The 20,799-nt window shown below is 35.9% G+C and overlaps 1 protein-coding gene across 7 annotated transcripts in view; it reads left to right on the top strand.

The window, feature by feature from the left end:
• The window catches only part of LOC142354699 (CLIP-associating protein 2-like), a 214,256-nt gene that overhangs the window by 100,672 nt on the left and 92,785 nt on the right, over positions 1 to 20,799 (top strand). For 5 of the 7 annotated variants that reach the window (XM_075407068.1, XM_075407067.1, XM_075407066.1 and 2 more), the window contains 4 exons: positions 3,930 to 4,091; positions 4,618 to 4,767; positions 7,787 to 7,836; positions 18,359 to 18,889. In XM_075407068.1, the coding sequence (XP_075263183.1) occupies positions 3,930 to 4,091; positions 4,618 to 4,767; positions 7,787 to 7,836; positions 18,359 to 18,889 (893 nt within the window). The remainder of the gene's footprint in view (positions 1 to 3,929; positions 4,092 to 4,617; positions 4,768 to 7,786; positions 7,837 to 18,358; positions 18,890 to 20,799) is intronic. The other 2 variants (XM_075407070.1, XM_075407069.1) reach the window with 1 other exon arrangement.

Genomic DNA, 20,799 nt, shown 5'->3' with positions numbered 1-20,799 from the left:
CTTGCAATTTTGTCTTCATGATCCGCAATTAGTAATGCGAGAGCCTTTTATGCAATTGTTTGCAAAATAGGCTTTCTTTGTGTCTAATTGATAGGTTGTTAAGAGCAATCGTGGACAAAAGTGATAAATCCACGTAGATTTTCGAGAGGAAATGTTTCTTTTGCTACGTGATGTCGTATTTCAAAGCCGTTTGAGTAGAGTATGAAATCTCTGAGCTATAATAACGAAAATTTGTTCTGATGAAGTGAGGATACATTTTCTCGACTATTCTTTCAGCTTTGCAGATAAGCTCGCGTTAGTTGAATGTTGAGGCCCAGATACATACAATTATCAATTCTTATATCAATAGTTGACACTTGAAACGGATCACATGTGTATCTAGTGATGTTCTCTCGTTTTACTTACTTTGGGATTTTTATAAAAACAATTTTTATTTAATTTAAAAAGGAAACGATTGATCATTATTAAGCAATTTTTTTTATCAGTCAACGCAAAAACGACGATTAAAACGGTGAGATGTAACTTTTTTAAAAGCAAAACAGTCAAGTTTAGAACTTGATTGGAAAAGAAATGGCGTAGAGAAAATGTAAAATCAAGAAGAATAGAAAAGTTTCTTACAGTACGAAACGTAAGAAATATTGATAGATGGTAAAAGTAAAATAAAAAATTAGGCAAAAGATTTACTTCAAATCTTCAAAAGAAAAATCAAGGTTTTTCGCTTTTAAAATTGCATTCCTTTTTTTGAGCAACATGAACAACTCTGGCTGAACAAGAGATGTCAATTTTATGAACCTTTCTAAGCACCAAATCTGAGCTAGCACAATAAAGCTATAGAGCCTGTTTTTGTGTCGCAAAACGAATAAAAAGAAATCAAAAAATGCACCTTTCCAACACTGGGTGAATATATGCTGGTCCGGGTCCTACCAGCACTACCTCTTCATAAAGCATTTTTAATTGCTCTCAAACGAAGTTTAGCCATTATATCAGTCCTGTCGGTCTTTTTTTATGCGATTTTTCGCTTGAGCGATTTTTCGTCTGACGCTTTTTACTTTTCGTCCTCAAAAACGGGATAAACAGATAGCGCCCAGTGGGCATTAAGTGCTCTTGGAGCCTTTCAGCTCTGTTTCAAATCAAACTGTTTCGGAGAGTTCTAATTATACTTATGGTGTGAAGGGCGGTTGAGGTTGAAGATACCCCCACTTTTGACCCCCCTATTCCCCCACCCCACCGCGCTTTTACCCCCCCCCCCCCCCCCCCCCTCAATCAGCTCTCGGTGCATCCCCCCTCTCATGGCTAGCAACTGACGAACAACCGCTTGCTAAAAACGCAAATTTATACTATAGTGCAATTTTTTCAAGCTTTTTGAAATTTTGTAATATTTTTGTTTTTTATTAGCCGTTGGAGTCAAGGAACCTCCTCTAGGGTTTGATAATAGGTTACTGCATTGCTTCTAGTGATAATGGAATGGTTTCAACATTTTAACATCACGAATTTTAGCAATTTTTGACAAAACGTGCAATTTTTTCAAATTGTTTTTGCCATTTTTTTCCTTATTCAGGTCTTTCTAATCGCAGGGGCCAGAAAAAATCCTATGGGGTTCGATAATAAGTTTCTGACAACTTTTTAATGGTCATGCAACAGTTTTTCAACTTTTTAATGTCACAAATTTAAGCAATTTTTTGATAAAACTTGCTTTTTAAGTTTTTTTTGAAATTTTTGTCATTGTTTTAAGACTTTTTTAACCTTTAGAGCCAAAGAGCCTCCTCTACGGTTTGAAAATAGGTTACTGCATTGTTTCTAGTGATAATGGATTGGTTTCAACATTTTAACATCACTAATTTTAGCAATTTTTTGACAAAACGTGCAATTTTTTCAAATTTTTTGCCAGTTTTCTTATTCAGGTCTTTCCAATCGCAGGGGCCAGAGAAATCCTATGGGGTTCGAGAATAAGTTTCTGACAAATTTATAATGGTCATGCAACAGTTCTTCAACTTTTTAATGTCACAAATTTAAGCAATTTTTTGATAAAACTTGCTTTTTAAGTTTTTTTGAAATTTTTCTATTGTTTTTAGATTTTTTGACCTTTAGAGCCAAGGATCCTCCTGTACGGTTTGAAAATAGATTACTGAATAGTTTCTAGATTAAATGGAATGTCTTATGTTGTATGTCTAATTGATAGCTTGTTAAGAGCAATCGTGGACAACAAGGACAAATCCACATAAATTTTCTAGAGCAAATGTTTCTTTTGCTACGATATGTCGTATTTTGAAGCACGTTGAGTGGAGTATGAAATCATTGAGCTATAATAACGAAAATTGGTTTTGATGAAGTGAAGATACATTTTCTCGACTATTCTTTCAGCGTTGCAGATAAGCTCTCGTTTGTTGAATGTTGAGGCCCAGATACATAAGATTATTTCTTTAGTTGAGACACTTGAAATCGGATTGCATTTTTTTAGGTTTCTCTAGCCTCAAGAACCACAGACCTTCCTCTAGGTTTTCATAATATCTTACTGCATTGTTTATAGATGTAATGGAATGCTCTTCAAGATTTTAATAACACGAATTTAAGCAATTTTTTTTAAAGTATTTTCAATTTTCTCACGTTTTTGAATTTTTTCCGGCAACAGAGGCCCTGGGCATCCTCCAAGGTTTGATAATAAGCTGCTGCATAGTTTCTAGAGTTAATGGGATTGTGATCAAAATTTTTATAACTCCAGTTTTAGTAACATTTGGATAAAATTTAAACTTTTCAAGTTTTTGCAAATTTTTTGTTCCAAGCGTGTGGATCATTATGAGCCAGTGAAACTATTTCAGGCTTGAAACAGGGATACTGGATAGTCTCTTGAGACAATGAAATGATTCTTAAGATATTAATGTCTTGAATTCTAGCAAGATTTTGTTAAAAATTTGATAAAATTTAAACTTTTCAAGTTTTTGCAAATTTTTTGTTCCAAGCGTGTGGATCATTATGAGCCAGTGAAACTATTTCAGGCTTGAAACAGGGATACTGGATAGTCTCTTGAGACAATGAAATGATTCTTAAGATATTAATGTCTTGAATTCTAGCAAGATTTTGTTAAAAATTTATGTCCTTTTCTGAGTTTAACGTCCATTACTGGCCAACGATACTTTTAAGGTCTCGGAGATGGGTTACTTGACAGAACCTTCGAGATCAAAAATGGTTTTGTTTTTTTATTGCGAAGTTGAAAATTTTGCCTTTTTGAGTTTTATGTTTGATTTATTTATTAACAAGGTTAGAAAACTAGAAGTTGCAGTGTCGAATCCAATCATGGAAGATATTCCTGTCTCCTTCTCTCTCTTTCGGTTAGGGTTCCTCTCCTTCTCTTTCTCGTTCATGTTTTATCCCTCTCTCTCTCTCTCACACTCTCGCTTTTTGTTGATTCCGCACTTCAGCTGCTCTTATGTGGCGTAATGTCACCATCTCTGATCCTCATTATCAACGAGTTTTAGTTGAATTGTTTTTTATCATAAATGATCTAACAGGCACTTTTAGGAAACCATTGTTAATTGCTCTCAAAAGCAATTTGTAGCAAATATATTAATCCTGTTTTCTTTAATGCAATTTTTTGCTTGGCCGTTTTTTCGTCTGACTCATTCGACTTTCATATTCAGAAACTGGCTGAAGAGGTAGCGCCCTGAGGTCACTAAGCCGTGGCTAGCTGTTGACGAAGCCAACCGTTCGCCGGTTGTTTGAGAGCAATTCGCCCGACATTAGTCGGTTATGTTGTATTTTTCAAATCTGTCCATAAAATGAAAATGCTACACGCAAACATCAGTTGAGAAAAAGTAAAACAAAAGAGACAACTATTGAAAACAAAGAACCAATGGCGAAAGTAGCTTTTACTTCGTCGAATAAGAGGGAGACAGTTCTTCTCGGGTCTAGCGTATCTTTAATGTTCCTTTCAGGCAACTCAGTCGAATGTTGGAAGACATCCTCCGTAACTGGGACAGTTCAGTTCTTGACAAGTACTTCACGAATGTGGAGGACTGCATGGTTAAACTACTCTCAGACGCAGACGAAAAGACACGTTCATTCGCTAGAAAGAGTTTCTTCGCGCTCAAAGACAGGCTAGTTATGCAACATAGTCATGATCCCAATTCTGTCCTCCCCCAGTTTAGTGGACATAAAAAAATTATCCTCCCTCGTGATCACGGAATAAATCCGAAACAATAAAGTTTTTTCTACAATAATGCCTTTCTCTTGATATGCTAGTCGCTAGTAGCTACTATTCACTAGCATGCGAAATCAAAATTTTGACTGTTTCCTTTATTTTTGTATTTATTACATCTAGGAAAAGCACGTCCTTAATGTATACGTTTTTTTCTGCCTCTGATAAGCCACTGAGAAACCACGTAGCTTTTTGAGAAGTAAATTCAATTTTACTTTAGCAAAGTCACGCAAATTTGCTAAAAATACAAATCTTGCAAGTTGGAAAATGCCGACAGTATTAAAATCGGGCACTGCAGAGGTCTAACATATTAGAGCTTGCAACTGGGTGCTTCAAACTTATAGTTAGTTGATACAGCTGGAAGTCAAGAAAAAATCTTAGCGTGAATTAGGTCATATGAAACAATACAGAATTATTGCGTTTAGGTTCCCTAGCCGAGCGGACATTCTGATGGGTACTCTAGACCCAAGAGTCCAGAGGAAGTTGACGGGAGAGGGAAGCTACGGTTCAAGTGTCACTTCGCTGGCAGCTTCAATGTCTCAGAGCTCACTCGGATCCCAGGAGAGTCTGGGAGGGTGAGTAGAACTTCAAATTAATTGCTCTTAACCAAGGTTTGTAGCCGTTATATTAGTCCTATTTGTCACGTTAATGCAATTTTTCATTTTGCCCATTTTTCTTTTGTCTTTTGGAATGACTTTTTTACGCTTGCCTTCCTGATTTTTGCGCGATCTAAATTGCTCATATCCTGCATTTAAGCCTCTGACTTAGTTCGCGACATGTCCCACTAAAGGTCAAACCTAAAGTGCCCTACAATTGGTTTTATATCATAGCTGCGACGTTTTAAGGGGAGCGTAGATATTTTGCGGTGTTCCTTTTGTTCACTCAGTAAAGCTAAAAACGTCTGAAATTTTTGGAATGTTTCACTCACTAGCTGTTTTTGGGAGCGGGACGTCATTTCTCAATCTATCTAGTGAAAGGTTTTAGGTCATTTGTGTGATTAGATTTTGACCATACGTGACTTAACTCGCTCAAAACTTTTGAACTCCGAAACAAGTTTAATTTGGATTAATTGAAGTCAAAGAAACTCATGTGTGTAATCAAGATGTCTAATAAAAAATTTCGGAGGACTAAATTTGAACAAGCCATACTATTTTATCGCTGAAGCTTTGCAACTGTTAAAGCGGAAGAATAACTTCAACTAATTTCTGTATCTGTCTATCTTTATTGTACCTAGGGCCTCTAGTCTATTTTTAGCTATTCTGGTAATCTTATGGCTATGTTAAAATAGCCGTCGTCTAAATTGAGCCTAAATACCATCATTTTAAGCACCTCACTGACATAATAACCCCTCCCCGGCTAAAGTAAGGCACAATTGAGCCCCAAAAGTCTTTAGAGAGAAATCCGAGCGACCATAGTCGGTTACGTTGAAAAATATTTGGTCCCATTGTTCAATATGCAAAAAATGCAGGATTTTTAATTCATTTGGAAAGTTGTTTTATTAATAAACAACCTCAAATTCTCAGCCAGCTCCTACAGTGGATAAAATTTTGTTTAGCATTGCCCAAGTTCACAGATTGTTCAACAGTTTTCGACTTCTCTAGGCTAGTTTCATTCTTCTCTCATCCTTATCAAAGTGCTTTATAATAGCAGTTGCTGAGCAAAGCAATCTAAAATGAACGGAGTCATGAAAAGGAAGCCATATATAGAACGGCGTAAACCCATAGAGCCCAGTTTTAGATGCCCACTATTGGAACTTAATAAATCTTAGTTACGACTTCTAATGCTTTTTGGTTTTGATACTAGCCTCTGTAACCTCTCGTCGAGAAACAGGAATGCGTCAAACTTTAAAATGACATTCGAAAAGTTCAAATCAATTTGCTGAAAAATCGATTTTTTTACATCCAAAGTGGGGTTATGTGGGAATGATTGGCGGCTATTTTCCGTCAGCTTGCTTGATCTTGAACATAACCCAATAAACTAGCAGAAAATTTGGCTGAGCTTGGATTGGGAATGAACGTAATTAAAATTAAACATTCCAATCAGTTTCGAAAAAAGTTGCTTGTTACCAGGGTTTTTTTCGGAACTAGCTTAACTTCAATTTTCAATTGTAGAATAACTGGAGGATTTTCAATTGTAGAATCACTGAGGTCTCTGAAACTTTGTTCGTAGCAATTGTTGTAAACGTGTTGGTCTTTTTAATGCAAATTGTTTACTTGACCGTTTTTGCACTTTTGTTCTAGAGCATTCTTTGACTTCTCAAGTGACTTTTTCACGCTTTCGTTCTTCATTTTTGAGTGATCTCTATTGTTTTCACTCCGAAGTAAAGCTTGCTGCTAAAATAAAATCGGTTGCATCATAGCATCAAGAAGGGCCTGATAACCGAGTGGGCAGTGCTTCTGGTGAGCGAGCGGGAGGTCCATTGTTTGAATCACGGCGTGTTCAACTATTTTTGCAACCATAAAGAAAAGTTAATCTAGGCTACAGCCCCTAAATTAAATTACATCGCCTGTCGTTCGAGAGCAATTTGTCCGACATTAGTCGATTTATGTTTAATAGCCGCCCTCATCTTCTCAGCCGGCTATTATGGCGCTCCTTTTTTTACAGTTCAAAGAATTTGAATTGTATTGGGGCGCTGTCTTTTTTTAAGATCTGTTCACACATTTTCATGATTTTTGAAGTCAAATGGGATTAGTGATTTTGTTCACGCCAAAACAGGAAGTGGAGCGAAAAAGCGAGTGGTTTTGCGGCGTGAAATTTTTTCGCTCAATTTTTAAAGTAGAGTGAGAAACGGTGTTTGAACAAAAATTCGCTTTCTCGCTAGTGGTTTTTTGTTCACATGCGGCAATTTCACTTTGATTTTTACAGTTTTTTCAATTTTTTGGATAGGATTTTTTTCGAAATGGTTTTCCCAATCCATTCATAGTCCGTTCTTGGTGCAGTAGTCTGTTTAGTCAATGGAAATTCTTTGAATTGTGTGTCAGGACTTGTCCTGCTATGTTTTTTACTTCTCGTCGAACTTTGTTTTCGCTTTACCTCATTTTGCCGCTTTTTCAACATTTTGCGGGATATCTTTTTGACTTCTCTAGGCTAGTTTCTTCTCTCATTCTGCTAAAAGTGATTTTGAACAGCAGCTGCTCAGCAAAGCAATTCAAAATGAAGAGAGTCAGTATAAAAAAATCAAAGTCAGAAATAGAAACGAGATAAACCCATAAAGCCCATTTTAGATGCCCGGTACTTGAACTTTGTTCTCATAAGTTTTAGTTACTATCTATAATGCCTCTTGGTAATGATTTTAGACCCTGTAGTCTCTCGCCGAGTGACAGTAGTATGTTCAATTACGAAATCACATCAAAGTAAATCGCACTTAAAATTTTTTTAATACAAAAATCAATTTTGTTGATATTTTCTTTTCTTTCAATCCCAATAGAGTTATGGGAATCAACGGCTATTTTCCGGCTATCTGTCGGGTATGTTTATATCATGTTGAAATAGCACTTAGAGATGTAAGATCATTCACCACGGGATCGAACAGTTCCATTGTTCCTGAGGAATTGATGAATGGCGATGATGTAATTTTGTTTCTTTTCTGTTTAGGAGAAGTATGAGCAGTGTGACAAGAATGGGTGTCAAAAACTCGACTAACAGTAAGTGATCATGTTCATTTGAATTTTTGCGGCTATTTGCATGGAAACGTACGCTGTCGAAGGTTAATTGACACGAAATGCACTGACATGGCTCGTGATATATAGGTAGACCAATCCGAGATGAATATTTTAGACGTCCATATTCTAGGCTTCCTGTTATTTTTTTCAAGCAAAAAATTAAGGCCATTTTAACTTCTGCGGGTTCTCAAACGTAAAATGGAACTGATTATGGAAGTCGGTTCAGATTTAACGATAATTGATTTGTTTTTTTTTTTAAAATAGCTGTAAGCTGAGTACGGTTGCAGTACTCCTGTATGATTGCTCTCGAACGAAGTTTCCAGCAGTTATTGTAAACGTGTCTTTATGCAAAATTGTCGCTGGACCGTTTTCTACTGTTCAAAGTGACTTAAGTTTGTTCTCGCTTATATATTTTTAATCAGTTGCGATACTGTGAGCTGAACGTAGCTATATTAAGCATGTTTTTTGTTCCATTAGCTGGCGCTCATATTTTCTTTTTAATTGCCCTTGAACGAAGTGTATAGCAATTATTGTAAACGTGTGTCTTTTTATGCAAAATTTTCGATTGAAAATTTTGACTTTTCGAGTGACTTTTACGCCCTTGACTTTTTGCGTTTCGCATGAATTCTTCCGCCGTTTAGTCGGTTATGTTTTTAATTGCTGTCGTTCGAAGTTTCAAGATATTACTGTAAACTTATGCAGAATATTACTGTAAACTTATGCAGAACTTATGCAAAGGTTTTCATGCAGAATTTTTAATTGCTCTCAAACGAAGTTTGTAGCAATTATATTAGTCCTGTCGGTCTTTTTTTATGCGATTTTTCGCTTGACCGATTTTTCATCTGACGCTTTTGACTTTTCGTCCTCAAAAACGGGATAAACAGGTAGCGCCCAGTGGGCATTAAGTGCTCTTTGAGCCTTTCAGCTCTGTTTCAAATCAAACTGTTTTGGAGACTTATACTTATGGTGTGAAGGGCGGTTCTTAGAGGTTGAAGACACCCCTACTGTTGACCCCCCCCCCCCCCAATATTGTCCCCCACCCCTCACCGCGCTTTTGTCCCCCAACCCGACTGTTGCAACAACCATCAGCACCCCCCATGTTTAGTTACTGACGAACAAGCGCTCGCTAAAAACACGCAAATTTATACAAATTTTCACAATTTTTTTCAAGCTTTTTGAAAAATTTTGTCATTTTTGTAAAGTTTTTGTCAAATTCTTGAGTTTTATCAATCCTAGATGCCAAGGAACCCACTCTATGGTTTGATAATAGGTTACTGCACAGTTTCTAGTGGTAATAGAATGCATTCAACGTTTCAACTTCGCGTTTTTTTTTGCAATTTTTTAAAAAAAACTTGCAACTTTTTTCAAGGTTTCTGAAAATTTTTGTCGGTTTTTAGGTTTATCCAGCCTAAAGAGCCACGGAGCCGCCTCTAGGATTTGATGATAGGTTACTGTATAGTTTCTAGACGTAATGGAATTTTTTCAAGATTTTAACATCACGAATTTTAGCATTTTTTTGAAAAAATTATCTTTTTTTAACATTTATTTAACATTTATTGTCATTATTCAAGAGATTTCGGCCTCAGGGTTCAGAAAAGCTGCTTAAGGATTTGATAATTTGTGGCTGCATAGTTTTTAGTGGTAATGGTATGGTTTTCAACTTATTAATATCACAAATTTTATCGATTTGTTTTTATAAAACTTTTTAATAAAATGAAATTTTTTTATAAAATTTAAATTTTTTATCATTTTTTAGGTTTATCTAGCCTCAAGAGCCAAGGAACCTCCACTAGAGTTTTACAAAAAGTTATTGTATAGTTTCTAGTTGCAATGGAGTGTTCTTAAAGATTTTAACAATTAACGATTTTTAGCATTTTTTGAAAAATTTTTGACAATCTTTGTTTCTTTTTGAAATTTTTTGTCATTTTTTTAATGTTTTTTCCAGCCTCAAGAGCCAAGAAGCCTCCTTTGAGGTTTGATACTAAGCTGCTGCTTAGTTTCTAGAGTTAATGGAATGGTTATCATTATTTTAATGAATCTAGTTTTAGAAATTTTTTGATAAATTTTAATTTGAAAAATCTTTGAAAAATTCTTATCATGTTCCAAGTGTATAGATCTTTATGAGCCAGTGAAACTGTTCAGGGCTTGAAATAGGCATACTGGATAGTCTCTTGAGACAATAAAATGATTCTTAAGATATTAATGTCTTGAATTCTAGCAAGATTTTGTTAAAAATTTATGTCCTTTTCTGAGTTTAACGTCCATTACTGGCCAACGATACTTTTAAGGTCTCGGAGATGGGTTACTTGACAGAACCTTCGAGACCAAAAATGGTTTTGTTTTTTTTATTGCGAAGTTGGAAATTTTGCCTTTTTGAGTTTTATATTTGTTTTATTTATTAACAAGGTTAGAAAACTAGAAGTTGCAGTGTCGAATCCAATCATGGAAGATATCCCTGTCTCCTTCTCTCTCTTTCGGTTAGGGTTCCTCTCCTTCTCTTTCTCGTTCATGTTTTATCCCTCTCTCTCTCTCTCACACTCTCACTTTTTGTTGATTCCGCACTTCAGCTGCTCTTATGTGGCGTAATGTCACCATCTCTGATCCTCATTATCAACGAGTTTTAGTTGAATTGTTTTTTATCATAAATGATCTAATAATTTATTCTCTTGAGACAATGGAATGGTGTTCTGAAGATATAAATATCACGAATTTTTGCAAGATTTTGTTAAAATTTGCAATTGTTTTTAAAATTTTTAAGTTTTTTTGTGCTTTTCTGAGTTTAACGATCATTACTGGCCAACAAAGCTTTTTAAGTCTTGCAGATGGGTTACATGACAAAAATCCAGAGACAAAAATTGTTTTTGAACATTTTTTTTACTGCGAAATGTGGAAACTTTTCATTGGAATTTTGCACTTTCAGTTTAGTTACTTTTTATATGATAAAGTTGTCGAGTCGAATCTCATCATGGAAAAAATGCCTAGCTCTCTCTCCCTCTCTCTGTGTTGGCTGGCGTTTCTTTCCTTCTTATCGCTCACGTTTAATCTCTCTCTCTCTCTCTATCTCTTTTGTTGATGCCGCACTTCAGCGGCTGTTATGTGGCGTTATGTCATCGTCTATTACCCTAATCTCAGGCCCCTTAAATCAAGCAAAAGCTAACCTCACTAAACAGTGGCTATATACTGATGAAGCCAACCACTGGCCGGTCGTTAGAGAGCAATTCGCCCGACGTTAGTCGGTTATGTTAGTATGACTTTTCTTCTGGAGCATTATTCTACAGATTGCTTTTCTTGACTTTTTCACGCTTGACTTCTTGATTTTTGCTTGACCTAAATTGCTCTTATTTAGAAATTAAGTCAGCGTTTCAAAATCAAAAGCGGATCTAAGCTAGTAGTGCATAAGGATGTGATAGCCTAATATTAAGTGCTTTAGTCTAGGATGCAGATCGCGGTTTTGAATCAGTAGGTGCATTTTTTGCATCTACAAAGAAAAGTTCTCCGTTGGTATAGTCCCCTTCTGAATTAATTTATCCTGCCTCTTGTTCGAGAGCAGTTTGTACGACTTTATATTTTTGAGGCTGGAAAGCTATTAAGAACTATTTTCATCTTCAAATGCTACTCCTATCCGCGTGGGCTTAACTTCATTTGATACTCTTTAGCCTGAATTTGAATCGCGTTTACATTATTAATAGCCGCACAGCGATAGCTGGGGCTATTATTGACCTTCTCTTGGTTTTTTTTACCATGCAAAGAATTTGAATTTTATTGGCGCGCTATCTTTTTTTTCAAGATCTGTTCTCACATTTTCATGATTTTTGAAGTGAAATTGGAGTAGCGATTTTGGTCACCTCGAAGCAGGAAGTGGAGCAAGAAGCGAGTGGTTTTGCGGCGTAAAATTTTTTGCTCAAATTTTAAAATAGATTGAGAAAACGGTGTTTGAACAAAATTTCGCTTTCTCGCTAGTGGTTTTTTGTTCACATGCGGCAATTTAATTTCACTTTCCTTTTTACTGTTTTTTGGATTTTTTTATTCAGATTTTTTTCCCCAGTTTTCCCAGTCCATTCATAGTTCAATCTAGGCGGAGTTTTTTGTTTGGACCAAGTTTCCATTTCTCACTATTGGCTTTTTGCTCACATGCGTCATTTTGACATTGATTTTTGTTTTTTTTTAAATATTTGTTTGATCTGTTTTATTTTTAAAAATGGTTTTTCCAATTCACTCATAGTCCGTTCTAGGTCTAGTTGTTTTTTTAGTCAATGAAACTTCTTTGAATTGTGCGTCAGGACTTGTCCTATGTTTTTTTCCGTCGTCAAGATATTTGTTACGACCATATAACTTCACAACCACTTCAAATCTGCTTTTTGTTCATTTTTTTATGCAATTTCAACTGAAATGCGTGTGTGACGTCATTTTTCACTCTTAGTGGAGCAAGTTTTGGCGTGATTAAATTTTTGATCACACATGACTTACCTCGCTCTCAAAAATGACTTAGTCACTCTGAAATTGACTTTTTTTGCTTTAATTTGAAGAGATATTGTCAAATGAATGTGTGTCACTCGAAATGAATGTTATTTGAGAGCACCTAATAGAGGCAGCAAAAACTGAAACCTAAAACATCTTTATTGAAAAGAGTGATTATTTTGGTCTGTCTTTTTTTTAAAGTTTTTTAGACTGCAGATCTACGAAGCTATTGCGGCTATTTTCTGACAATCTGCCAGCTATGTTTCCGGTTGGTCTTTTTCTTATGCGATTTTGCGCCTTATCGACTCTTCGTCTAATAGTTTTTTTTTCGTCTAACCATTTGACGTTTCGTCCTCAAAAACAAGTTGACCAGTTGAAGCCCGGAGGGCATGAAGTTGCCAATCAGTTTTTTTTCGGACCTTAAGCATGCAATTAACCAAAACTTGAAGAATAAATTCATGTGAAGTGCGTTTCTTAGATTTTAACCCCCACTATCCCCCTGCCCCAAATACTCTGCCATTCACTCCTCTCAACCGCCCTTTTCCCACCCTCTTCGCATCAATCCGCCTTAACTCCGCACGCACGATGCCATTGCGACCGCCCACTCATTTGAGCTAAAATAAGCCTTCCGAAGCCGCAGCTAGCTATTTATGAGTTCATCTAATCGCCAGTCGTTTGAGAGTAAATCGTCCGACGTTAAGTCATGTTTTTTAGTTACATTCGTGATCACTTCTTTCAGTTGTAAATAACTTTACCTCACTATCTAGATGGCTTCTATTACTAGTATTTGGGGCAATTGGGTTTACTCTCAACTATTTTATGATCGATGGCAGCCTATATTAAAATGAAGACTGTTAGTAATGAGGCTTCCTGAATAAAATGAATTTTTATTCAAAATTTAAAATCTTTAACCTAGTTTGAAAATGTTGCAATCTGTTTGCTGCAACCTATTTTATTTTGCGGTTTTTTCAGCGATCTAGCAGCTTCTTTATTTGAATGTAAACTAAGGCCTTGTAATTGCTAGAAACATGTAAATTGTCGATTTAACATATCAGCTAATATTTTTCGACTATTTGATGTTCTCGAATAAAACTTCAGATCAAATAATTATGAATTTCATCATCAGATGAAGCGCAAAAGCAATAGTTCAAGCCTTTTAGCGTTAGGAAGTTTTTTGAAGTTTTAAAATCTCTCAGTGAGAACAATTCGTCAAGTCTCGTAAGACAATTTTTTGCCAGGTAATAATTAAATTCTTTTGTTGAGTGACTAACTAGCTGCGGCAAAGCAGAAAAGTTTAGCTCTGTTTTTATAGCTGTAAGTTGAGTGCCATTGCATTAGTCTTCTATAATTGCTTGCGACGAGGTAGTTTCGAGCAATTTTTGTAAACGTGTCCTCTTCATACAAAATTTTTGCCTGTCCATTTTCTAAAATACTTTCGATTTCACTTCCTGGATGACTTCTTCATGCGTGGCTTCTGGATTTTTGCTTGATCTAACTTGACCTTATTGAGAAATACTTAAGTGGTTTCTTACAATGAACATTTAAAAAATGTTGAGGCTTCAAAAATATCTAAGCAGCTCCGGATAGTTTCAGTTGCGATGCTGTGAGCTGAACGTAGCTGTATTGAGCTTTTATTTTGTTTTATCGGCTGGCGCTCATGTTTCTTTTTAATTGCTCTCGAACATAATTCGAGGCAATTGTTGTAATTATGTGCGTCTTTTTATGCATAATTTTTGCTTGGACGTTTTCTTCTTAAATATTCTGTGGATTTATTTTCTTTGGTGTACTTTTCACGCTTGACTTCTTGATTTTTTGCTTGACCTAAATTGCTGTTATTTAGAAAATAATTTGCGTTGCATAAACAAAAGCAAAAATTGTTCTCAGCTATGAGAGCATAAGGACCTGAAAGCTGAGTGGTAAGTGTTTTAGGCTAGGATGCGGGAGATCGCAGTTCTGAATACCTACCTAGTGCGATTTTTTGCACCGATGAAGAAAAGTTTTTTCGGCTACGGAATCCTTTGAATTAAATTGCCTGCCTATCGAGGGCGATTTGTCCGACGTTGGTCGGTTTGTTTTTTCACTCGAAAAGAAGTCTTGGTTTTCTACTGATTTTTTTTTCACCGGAAATACAATACGTTCAGCGGCGTTTAGACATCAAACCAAAAGTAAGGACAGTTTTCCGTGAGAACAGAGGTTTTTTGAGCTAGGGTAGTTTTGGTCTATTATCTGCGTTCATTGAATTAAGAATAGTTTTTTGAAATGAAATGCGCTAATACATACTCGTTTTTGCTGCTTTTTTGTCTATTTTCAACTAGATGTTTAGAATTATTTTTAATAAAGGGTGCAATAGCGTAGCCCTATGCATTGATGTTGATATTTTAGAGCATAATTTCGTGATCAACGTAAAAAATTGGGCCATATTTCTACTTTTTTTACTTATTTTTCAGATTATTTGAAAATTTGCGAACTTTGAACGGACTTTTTTGGGAATCATTTTCATTCTCCTGGGTTTTTTTAACTCTGCGGCTTAGAATTTTTGACTTGAAGTGATTTTCTGAAAACTACTTGTTTATAATTCAATTTTGCCCGTATTTTGACAAATTTCTCTTGAGTATGAACCTTTTATACAATTTCAGAGATGGTGATTTTGTGTTATTGGTGAATCAATTGTTTACATAGGTTGCTTGAGAGAAATGGGTGAATAATGAAGTTCTATTAACATTATGCAGGTTTCAAGTTTTGATTGTTTTCAATTCTTCTGCGCTGTTTCTTGAAAAAAGCAGGGCTAAATATAATGGGTGAATCGTATGCTCATCGTAATTGGGTAATGCTCGTCGTTTTTATTGTTTTTATTAATTGCTCTTGAACGAAGTTCATAGCAATTATTGTAAACGTGTGTGTCTTTTTTTATGCAATTTTTTCGCTTGACAATTTTGCGCTTTTCTTCTAGAACATTCGTTGACTTTTCAAGTGACTTTTTCACGCTTTCGTTCTTCATTTTTGAGTGATCTCTATTGCTCCGAAATAAAGCGTGTTGCTTATATAAAATCGGTTGCGGCATAGCAAAAATAAGGGCCAAATAGCACGGTCGAGAGTGAATGTGTTATGAAGCGGGAAGTCAACTGCTCGAAACCCGTTGGAGTAAAATGTTTTTCCACCCGCCTGTCCTTCGAGAGCAATTCTTCCGACATTTGTCGGTTTATGTTTTATACTTGTTTTTTCCAGGAATTTCAAGGATGAACTTTGTACCAAATGAAATTTGTATGAAATTAGTTAATAATAATAAATTAATTAAAATGATTAATAATTAATCAATTATCATTTGTCTTGAAAGTTACCTTATCTTTTTTGTCTGATTTTTGTTTTGGCAAGTAGCTGTTTTGATCTCTGATCATTTTGATTGAGTCCGTTTTTACTCAAGATAGCGTCCTCTGAGTCCGTTTTTACTCAAGATAGCGTCCTTTCTTCGATGGCGGTTTATTTGGTGTGATGATTTTTTAGTTCTTCACTTTTTAGTATCCCTTTTCTGGATGAATTGTGAATCACATTGTTAATATCTTTTTAATGGCTGCCGTCAGCCTATCAACGGCTATTATTTAGGAGCTCTTCTTTTTAAAGTTCGCTTTACCTTCTGATCACGTTTTTCGTTTTACATAAGTCACGAGTTTCACTCCTGACTTACCTCACTCACTGTTCAACTGAATCGATTTTCAAGTCCATCACTCATTTAAGTGCATAATGTAATGAATACGGTCAAAATCAAAAGAGGAAAAACAAAAGAAACAAGATAAACCTATAAAGCCCGGTGATTAAGTCACAGTGCATTAAGTTATCAAAGGTCATCAAAGCTTTTGTTAGCTTGTTTTAGTGTTAAGCCTAAAATTAGTATCATTTTAAATTTAATAACTAAATTTATACACCAAATTGGAAAACTTTTAAACACTTAGAAAAATTCTGTTAATTTCTATGTATTGTGTTTTTGTTGTTGCAGTTCTGATGTGCATCAAGTGGGTCAACGGCGGTTATTGTGCGGCAATTTCCCTGCTGTGTTATTTTTTTGTCTTAAGGATTTTTACTGTTTTATAATTTATAATAAAATATTTAATCTTTTTTGGTCACTATCGAATGTTCTTTGGGTTTTGGACGTTTTATTTGGGGAAGTTCCAATGCATAGAGTCGTCTCCTACTATTTTTCGTGCTTTTTTAGGTTCTCTCATATTTTTGTATAAAAAATTTTTTACACCGCAAAATTGCAGTTTTATACAACTTTTCACTCCTCAACTGCTCCTCAAGTGGGTGACGTCATTCGTTATTAATAGCCGCCCTCATCTTCTCAGCCGGCTATTATAGCGCTCCTATTTTTTTTTACTTCGTCGAACTTTTTTTCGCTTTACCATTTTGCCTGCTAAAAGTGAATTTGAACATCAGTTGCTTAGCAAAGCAATTCAAAATGAACAGAGTCAGAATAAAAAACTGAAGTCAGAAATAGAAACGGGATAAACCCATAAAGCCCTATTTTAGATGCCCGCTATTTGAACGTCGTTCCTATAAGTATTAGTTACCTCTCTCTAATGCTTATTGGTATTGATAGTAGCCCCTGTAGCCTCTCTCTAAGAAACAGAAGTATGTTCAACTACGAAATGCCATCAAAATAAATCGGACTGAAAATGTTTTTGTACAAAAATTTTTTTTTTCAATATCTATTCTTTCAATCCCAATCGTGCTTATTAGAATCAACGGCGGCTATTTTCCGGCAATCTGCTATGTTTTTCGTTAGCAGTGAGTTTTAGCTGCTTTGCGTGATAACTTTTTGGCCAAAAATTGTTTGATTCACCCTCTAAAGCCTTTTATCAGCAATATTGAGGTGACTTATGGTTATTCTAAACCTTCTCAGGTTCAGCAGAGGACTCGTATAAAATAATTACTGTAATCTCTATGAAGGCTTGAAAGGATAATCTCAGAGGACTTTGATAGGTGTCAGTTTTATATATTTCCTTAAAATTTTTTTTAACATAAAAAATAGAAGGAGGTATCATTGAATCCGCGAAAATTTGAATTTGTAGCGGAAAAAGAAATCATAATTTGGACGTGGTCCGGCTTGGTTGGTCTACCTATTCACTACTGTTTGAATCATGGTTGTAATTTTTTGGCTTTTCTCAATCATCATGTTTGAAAATCTTCACCGTGGCACGCTCCCGTTTAAGTATTCTGTATGGTGTCAGGACAAATTACCCAATGCCAAAATCCCCAACGTTTATGCGATATTTTCGGTATTTCTGACGACTACTGTCCATTTTCTAAAGACAATTCGATCCATTGTTCTACCCATTTAATGCTTACTATGGGTGTTATAACTTGTTTTCAATCAAACTGTTTTCAATAATTTTGAAATTCTGATTATTGAATCCCGAGGTCAAAAGAAATCCATTTAGTGATTTTCGGGTGAGATTGCGCTGGGTATTTTGGCACATAGAGTGAAATGTCATGTAACCATTCTTCAAATACATCTTTATCTTTTCCATTAATTAATAATGACGTAGAATAGATTGCATTTCTTTATATGTTAATTACTCAGTTATTTTCTTCTTGGACTGTTTGGGAACAAGAATGAGAACTGTTACGTTTTTGCCCCGATACAATAAACCCAATACTGCCAATTGGTCTAATTAATGGTAACGATTTAATTTAGTGGCTGGCTATTCCTACCTTCTATGGGTATATAGAAATCAATGTTGATTCGAATGATTATCTTATTTTTGTATCCTAATTAAACGGATTTCATCATTACTCGACCAATCGTCCTATAATTGTTTGATTCTGTGAAAAGATTTGACTGACAAAGTCGATTTTACCTGTCTACGTGGTCAAGTAAGAGTTAAGTTGAGAGTTGAGTTGACAGTTGATGTTGCTCCATTAATAGTTGCCAGGGATGGGTAATAATTAGGGTTGAATCTAGTGCTGAATTTTCCGGGGCAAAAGAAAACAGTTCCCGACAGGTTATCTTGTGTGTGGTGCTGTGTTGACCTTATCTGATTGTTTTGAACAGGCAATTTTAAAAAGAGTCTTAGCACGCACGATATCGCTGCTGCTAGAAATGCTGCTCTTACTCTCTCCCCGCCCACGCAAACCACTCTCCACGCCAGTGCCCAAAAAGCCCCTACAGGGGCTGATAGGGTACGAATGGGCTCGAGCACCCGCGGCGTGAATGTATCTGGCACAGCTGCATCCGCTAGAGGAAACTTCGCACCCGTTATAACTCCAATATCAGCCACTCCAAATAGCCAAAAGTACCGTCGTAAAAGCTCGCCTAGAATTGGCGTATCATCACTTAATGTTCGAACAGCTTACAGCTCTAGTGTGCAAAATCTGGCTTCAAAAAGTGCTACTGAAAAAGTCTTGGCAAGTAATTTTGATGATATTAATGTCAAAACGTCGAGCGGTGGTCGAAATAGAAAGGCGTCACTGGGAAACGAACTCGACTTGGACGAGGGAACCGATGAAAACTATACACCAGCCTTGTTAGATACTTCTTCGGCTGAGAGTGGTTTTGCGGAAGATTTGGCGGCTGCGATTCAAGGTAGAAGTAGGACGGCTAAAAGAGTGGATGATTTTGCTATTAATGATTATCAGTGTTGTTGGAAAGCTCTGAGAACTGATCTTTTAATCGATTGATTTACTCATGTTCTAGGATATATGCTAGGCATTGGTTTCTATTGCTTTGCATTAAAATGAACCCATAGATTTTATAATCAGGGGACTTTACGCAGATCTACCTTTATTTGAGTTATTTGACTTAAAGGTATGGACACCGCGTGTAGTGTTTTTTTTCTTAGTTTTATCAAGTTTTAATTTTTCTCAAGTTTGTCAAGTTTTTTCTGGGCGTTAAACTAAGATATGACAGTCAATTACATTAGATGCTAAAAATTGCTTGACCCGCCAGTCGTTCGAGAGCAATTCGTCCGGCGATGATCGCTTTATGTTTGTTTAATAGCCGCAAAACGATAGCTGATACTATTTTGGCCTTCTCTTGGTTTTTTATTTTGTCGTCAAGATTTTTGTTACGACCAAATGACGTGACGTCATTTTCCACTCTTAGCGGAGCGAGTGGTTCATTCGCGTGATTTAGTATTTGGTCGCGCGTGACATCTCACTCTCAAAAATGACTTACTCGCTCTCGAATGACTCTTCTTTACTTCTTTACTTTAACTCAAAGAGATAACGTCAAGTTATTGTGGCTCTAATTGAAAGTTATTTGAGAGCAGCAATAAGTTGAACAGATTCTAAATCAAAATATAACCACTTTTGGTCTTCTATTATCTTTTCGAGACTGCAGATCTATGGAGCTATTGTGCCTATTTTCTGCAATTTGCCAGCTGTTTTTCTTATTTTTATAGTACCAGGAGCTGAGAAGTCTAGTAAATTCTTGCTCTAATAATTAGGACAGAGGGTTGATTGAAATTGAAGTATTTAATTTCCAATGGCTGATGATTTCTCTCAAATTGACTTTTCTCTTCTATAGTTCAAGGAAAGAAGGCTTAGTGTGTGTGTGTGTGTGTGTGTGTGTGTGTGTGTGTGTGTGTGTGTGTGTGTGTGTGTCACTCTATTTGAAGGTTATTTAAGTGCAGCTCATAGGCAGCAATAAGTTTACAAATTCTTAATAAAAAAACATCTGAGCATTCAATAAAAAGAGTTTTTTGGTCTGTTTTTTTTACTATCTTCTTGAGAGTGCAGACTACAAAGCTATTGTGGCTAATTTCTGGGAATCTGCTAGATATGTTATTGTTTATACAACGGGATTTGACGTCACAATATACAACGGGATCCATATGACGTCACAATCACTTCAAATATGTTTTTTAATTGCTCTCAAACGAAGTTTGTAGAAATTATATTAGCCCTGTTGGTCTTTTCTTATGCGATTTTTCGCTTGACCAATTTTTTGTCTGACACAGTGGACTTTTCGTCCTCGAAAACCGGATAAACAGGTAGCGCCCAGTGGGCATTAAGTGTTCTTAGAGCCTTTCAGCTCACGAGTCTTCAAGTATGCGATTCACATAATCTCTTTTGGAGACTTATACTTATGATGCGAAGGGCGGTTCTTAGAGATTGATCCCCACTACTGTCCCCCCCCCCGCAGCGGTCACTAACGCCCCCTACAATTAAGCTAAAGCTAGCCTCCTTTTTATAAATTAGCTATACCTTTTGATACGTTTTTCGTTTTAAGTAGGTCATGATTTTCACGTTTGACCGTGACCTTTTTCACCCTTAGTTCCAGTGAATGTATTTTAATTCCTTGGCTCATTGAATGACGCAATGTAGTGAATCTAGTCATTGTCAAAAGAGCAGAATCAAAAGAAATGGGATAAAGCGATAGAGCCCGGTCATTAAGTCTTAGTTCATTAGGCTGGCAAAGCTAATTAGAGCGATGGATAGCTGACATTGGTATTAAGCTTAATGGTTTTCAGGTTAGAAGCTGTATTAAGTATA

This window comes from Convolutriloba macropyga, chromosome 15 (genome assembly GCF_964194025.1).
Source record: "Convolutriloba macropyga chromosome 15, txConMacr16.3, whole genome shotgun sequence".
NCBI lineage: Eukaryota > Metazoa > Xenacoelomorpha > Acoela > Convolutidae > Convolutriloba > Convolutriloba macropyga.
This window is presented reverse-complemented; position numbering and strand designations above follow the sequence as displayed.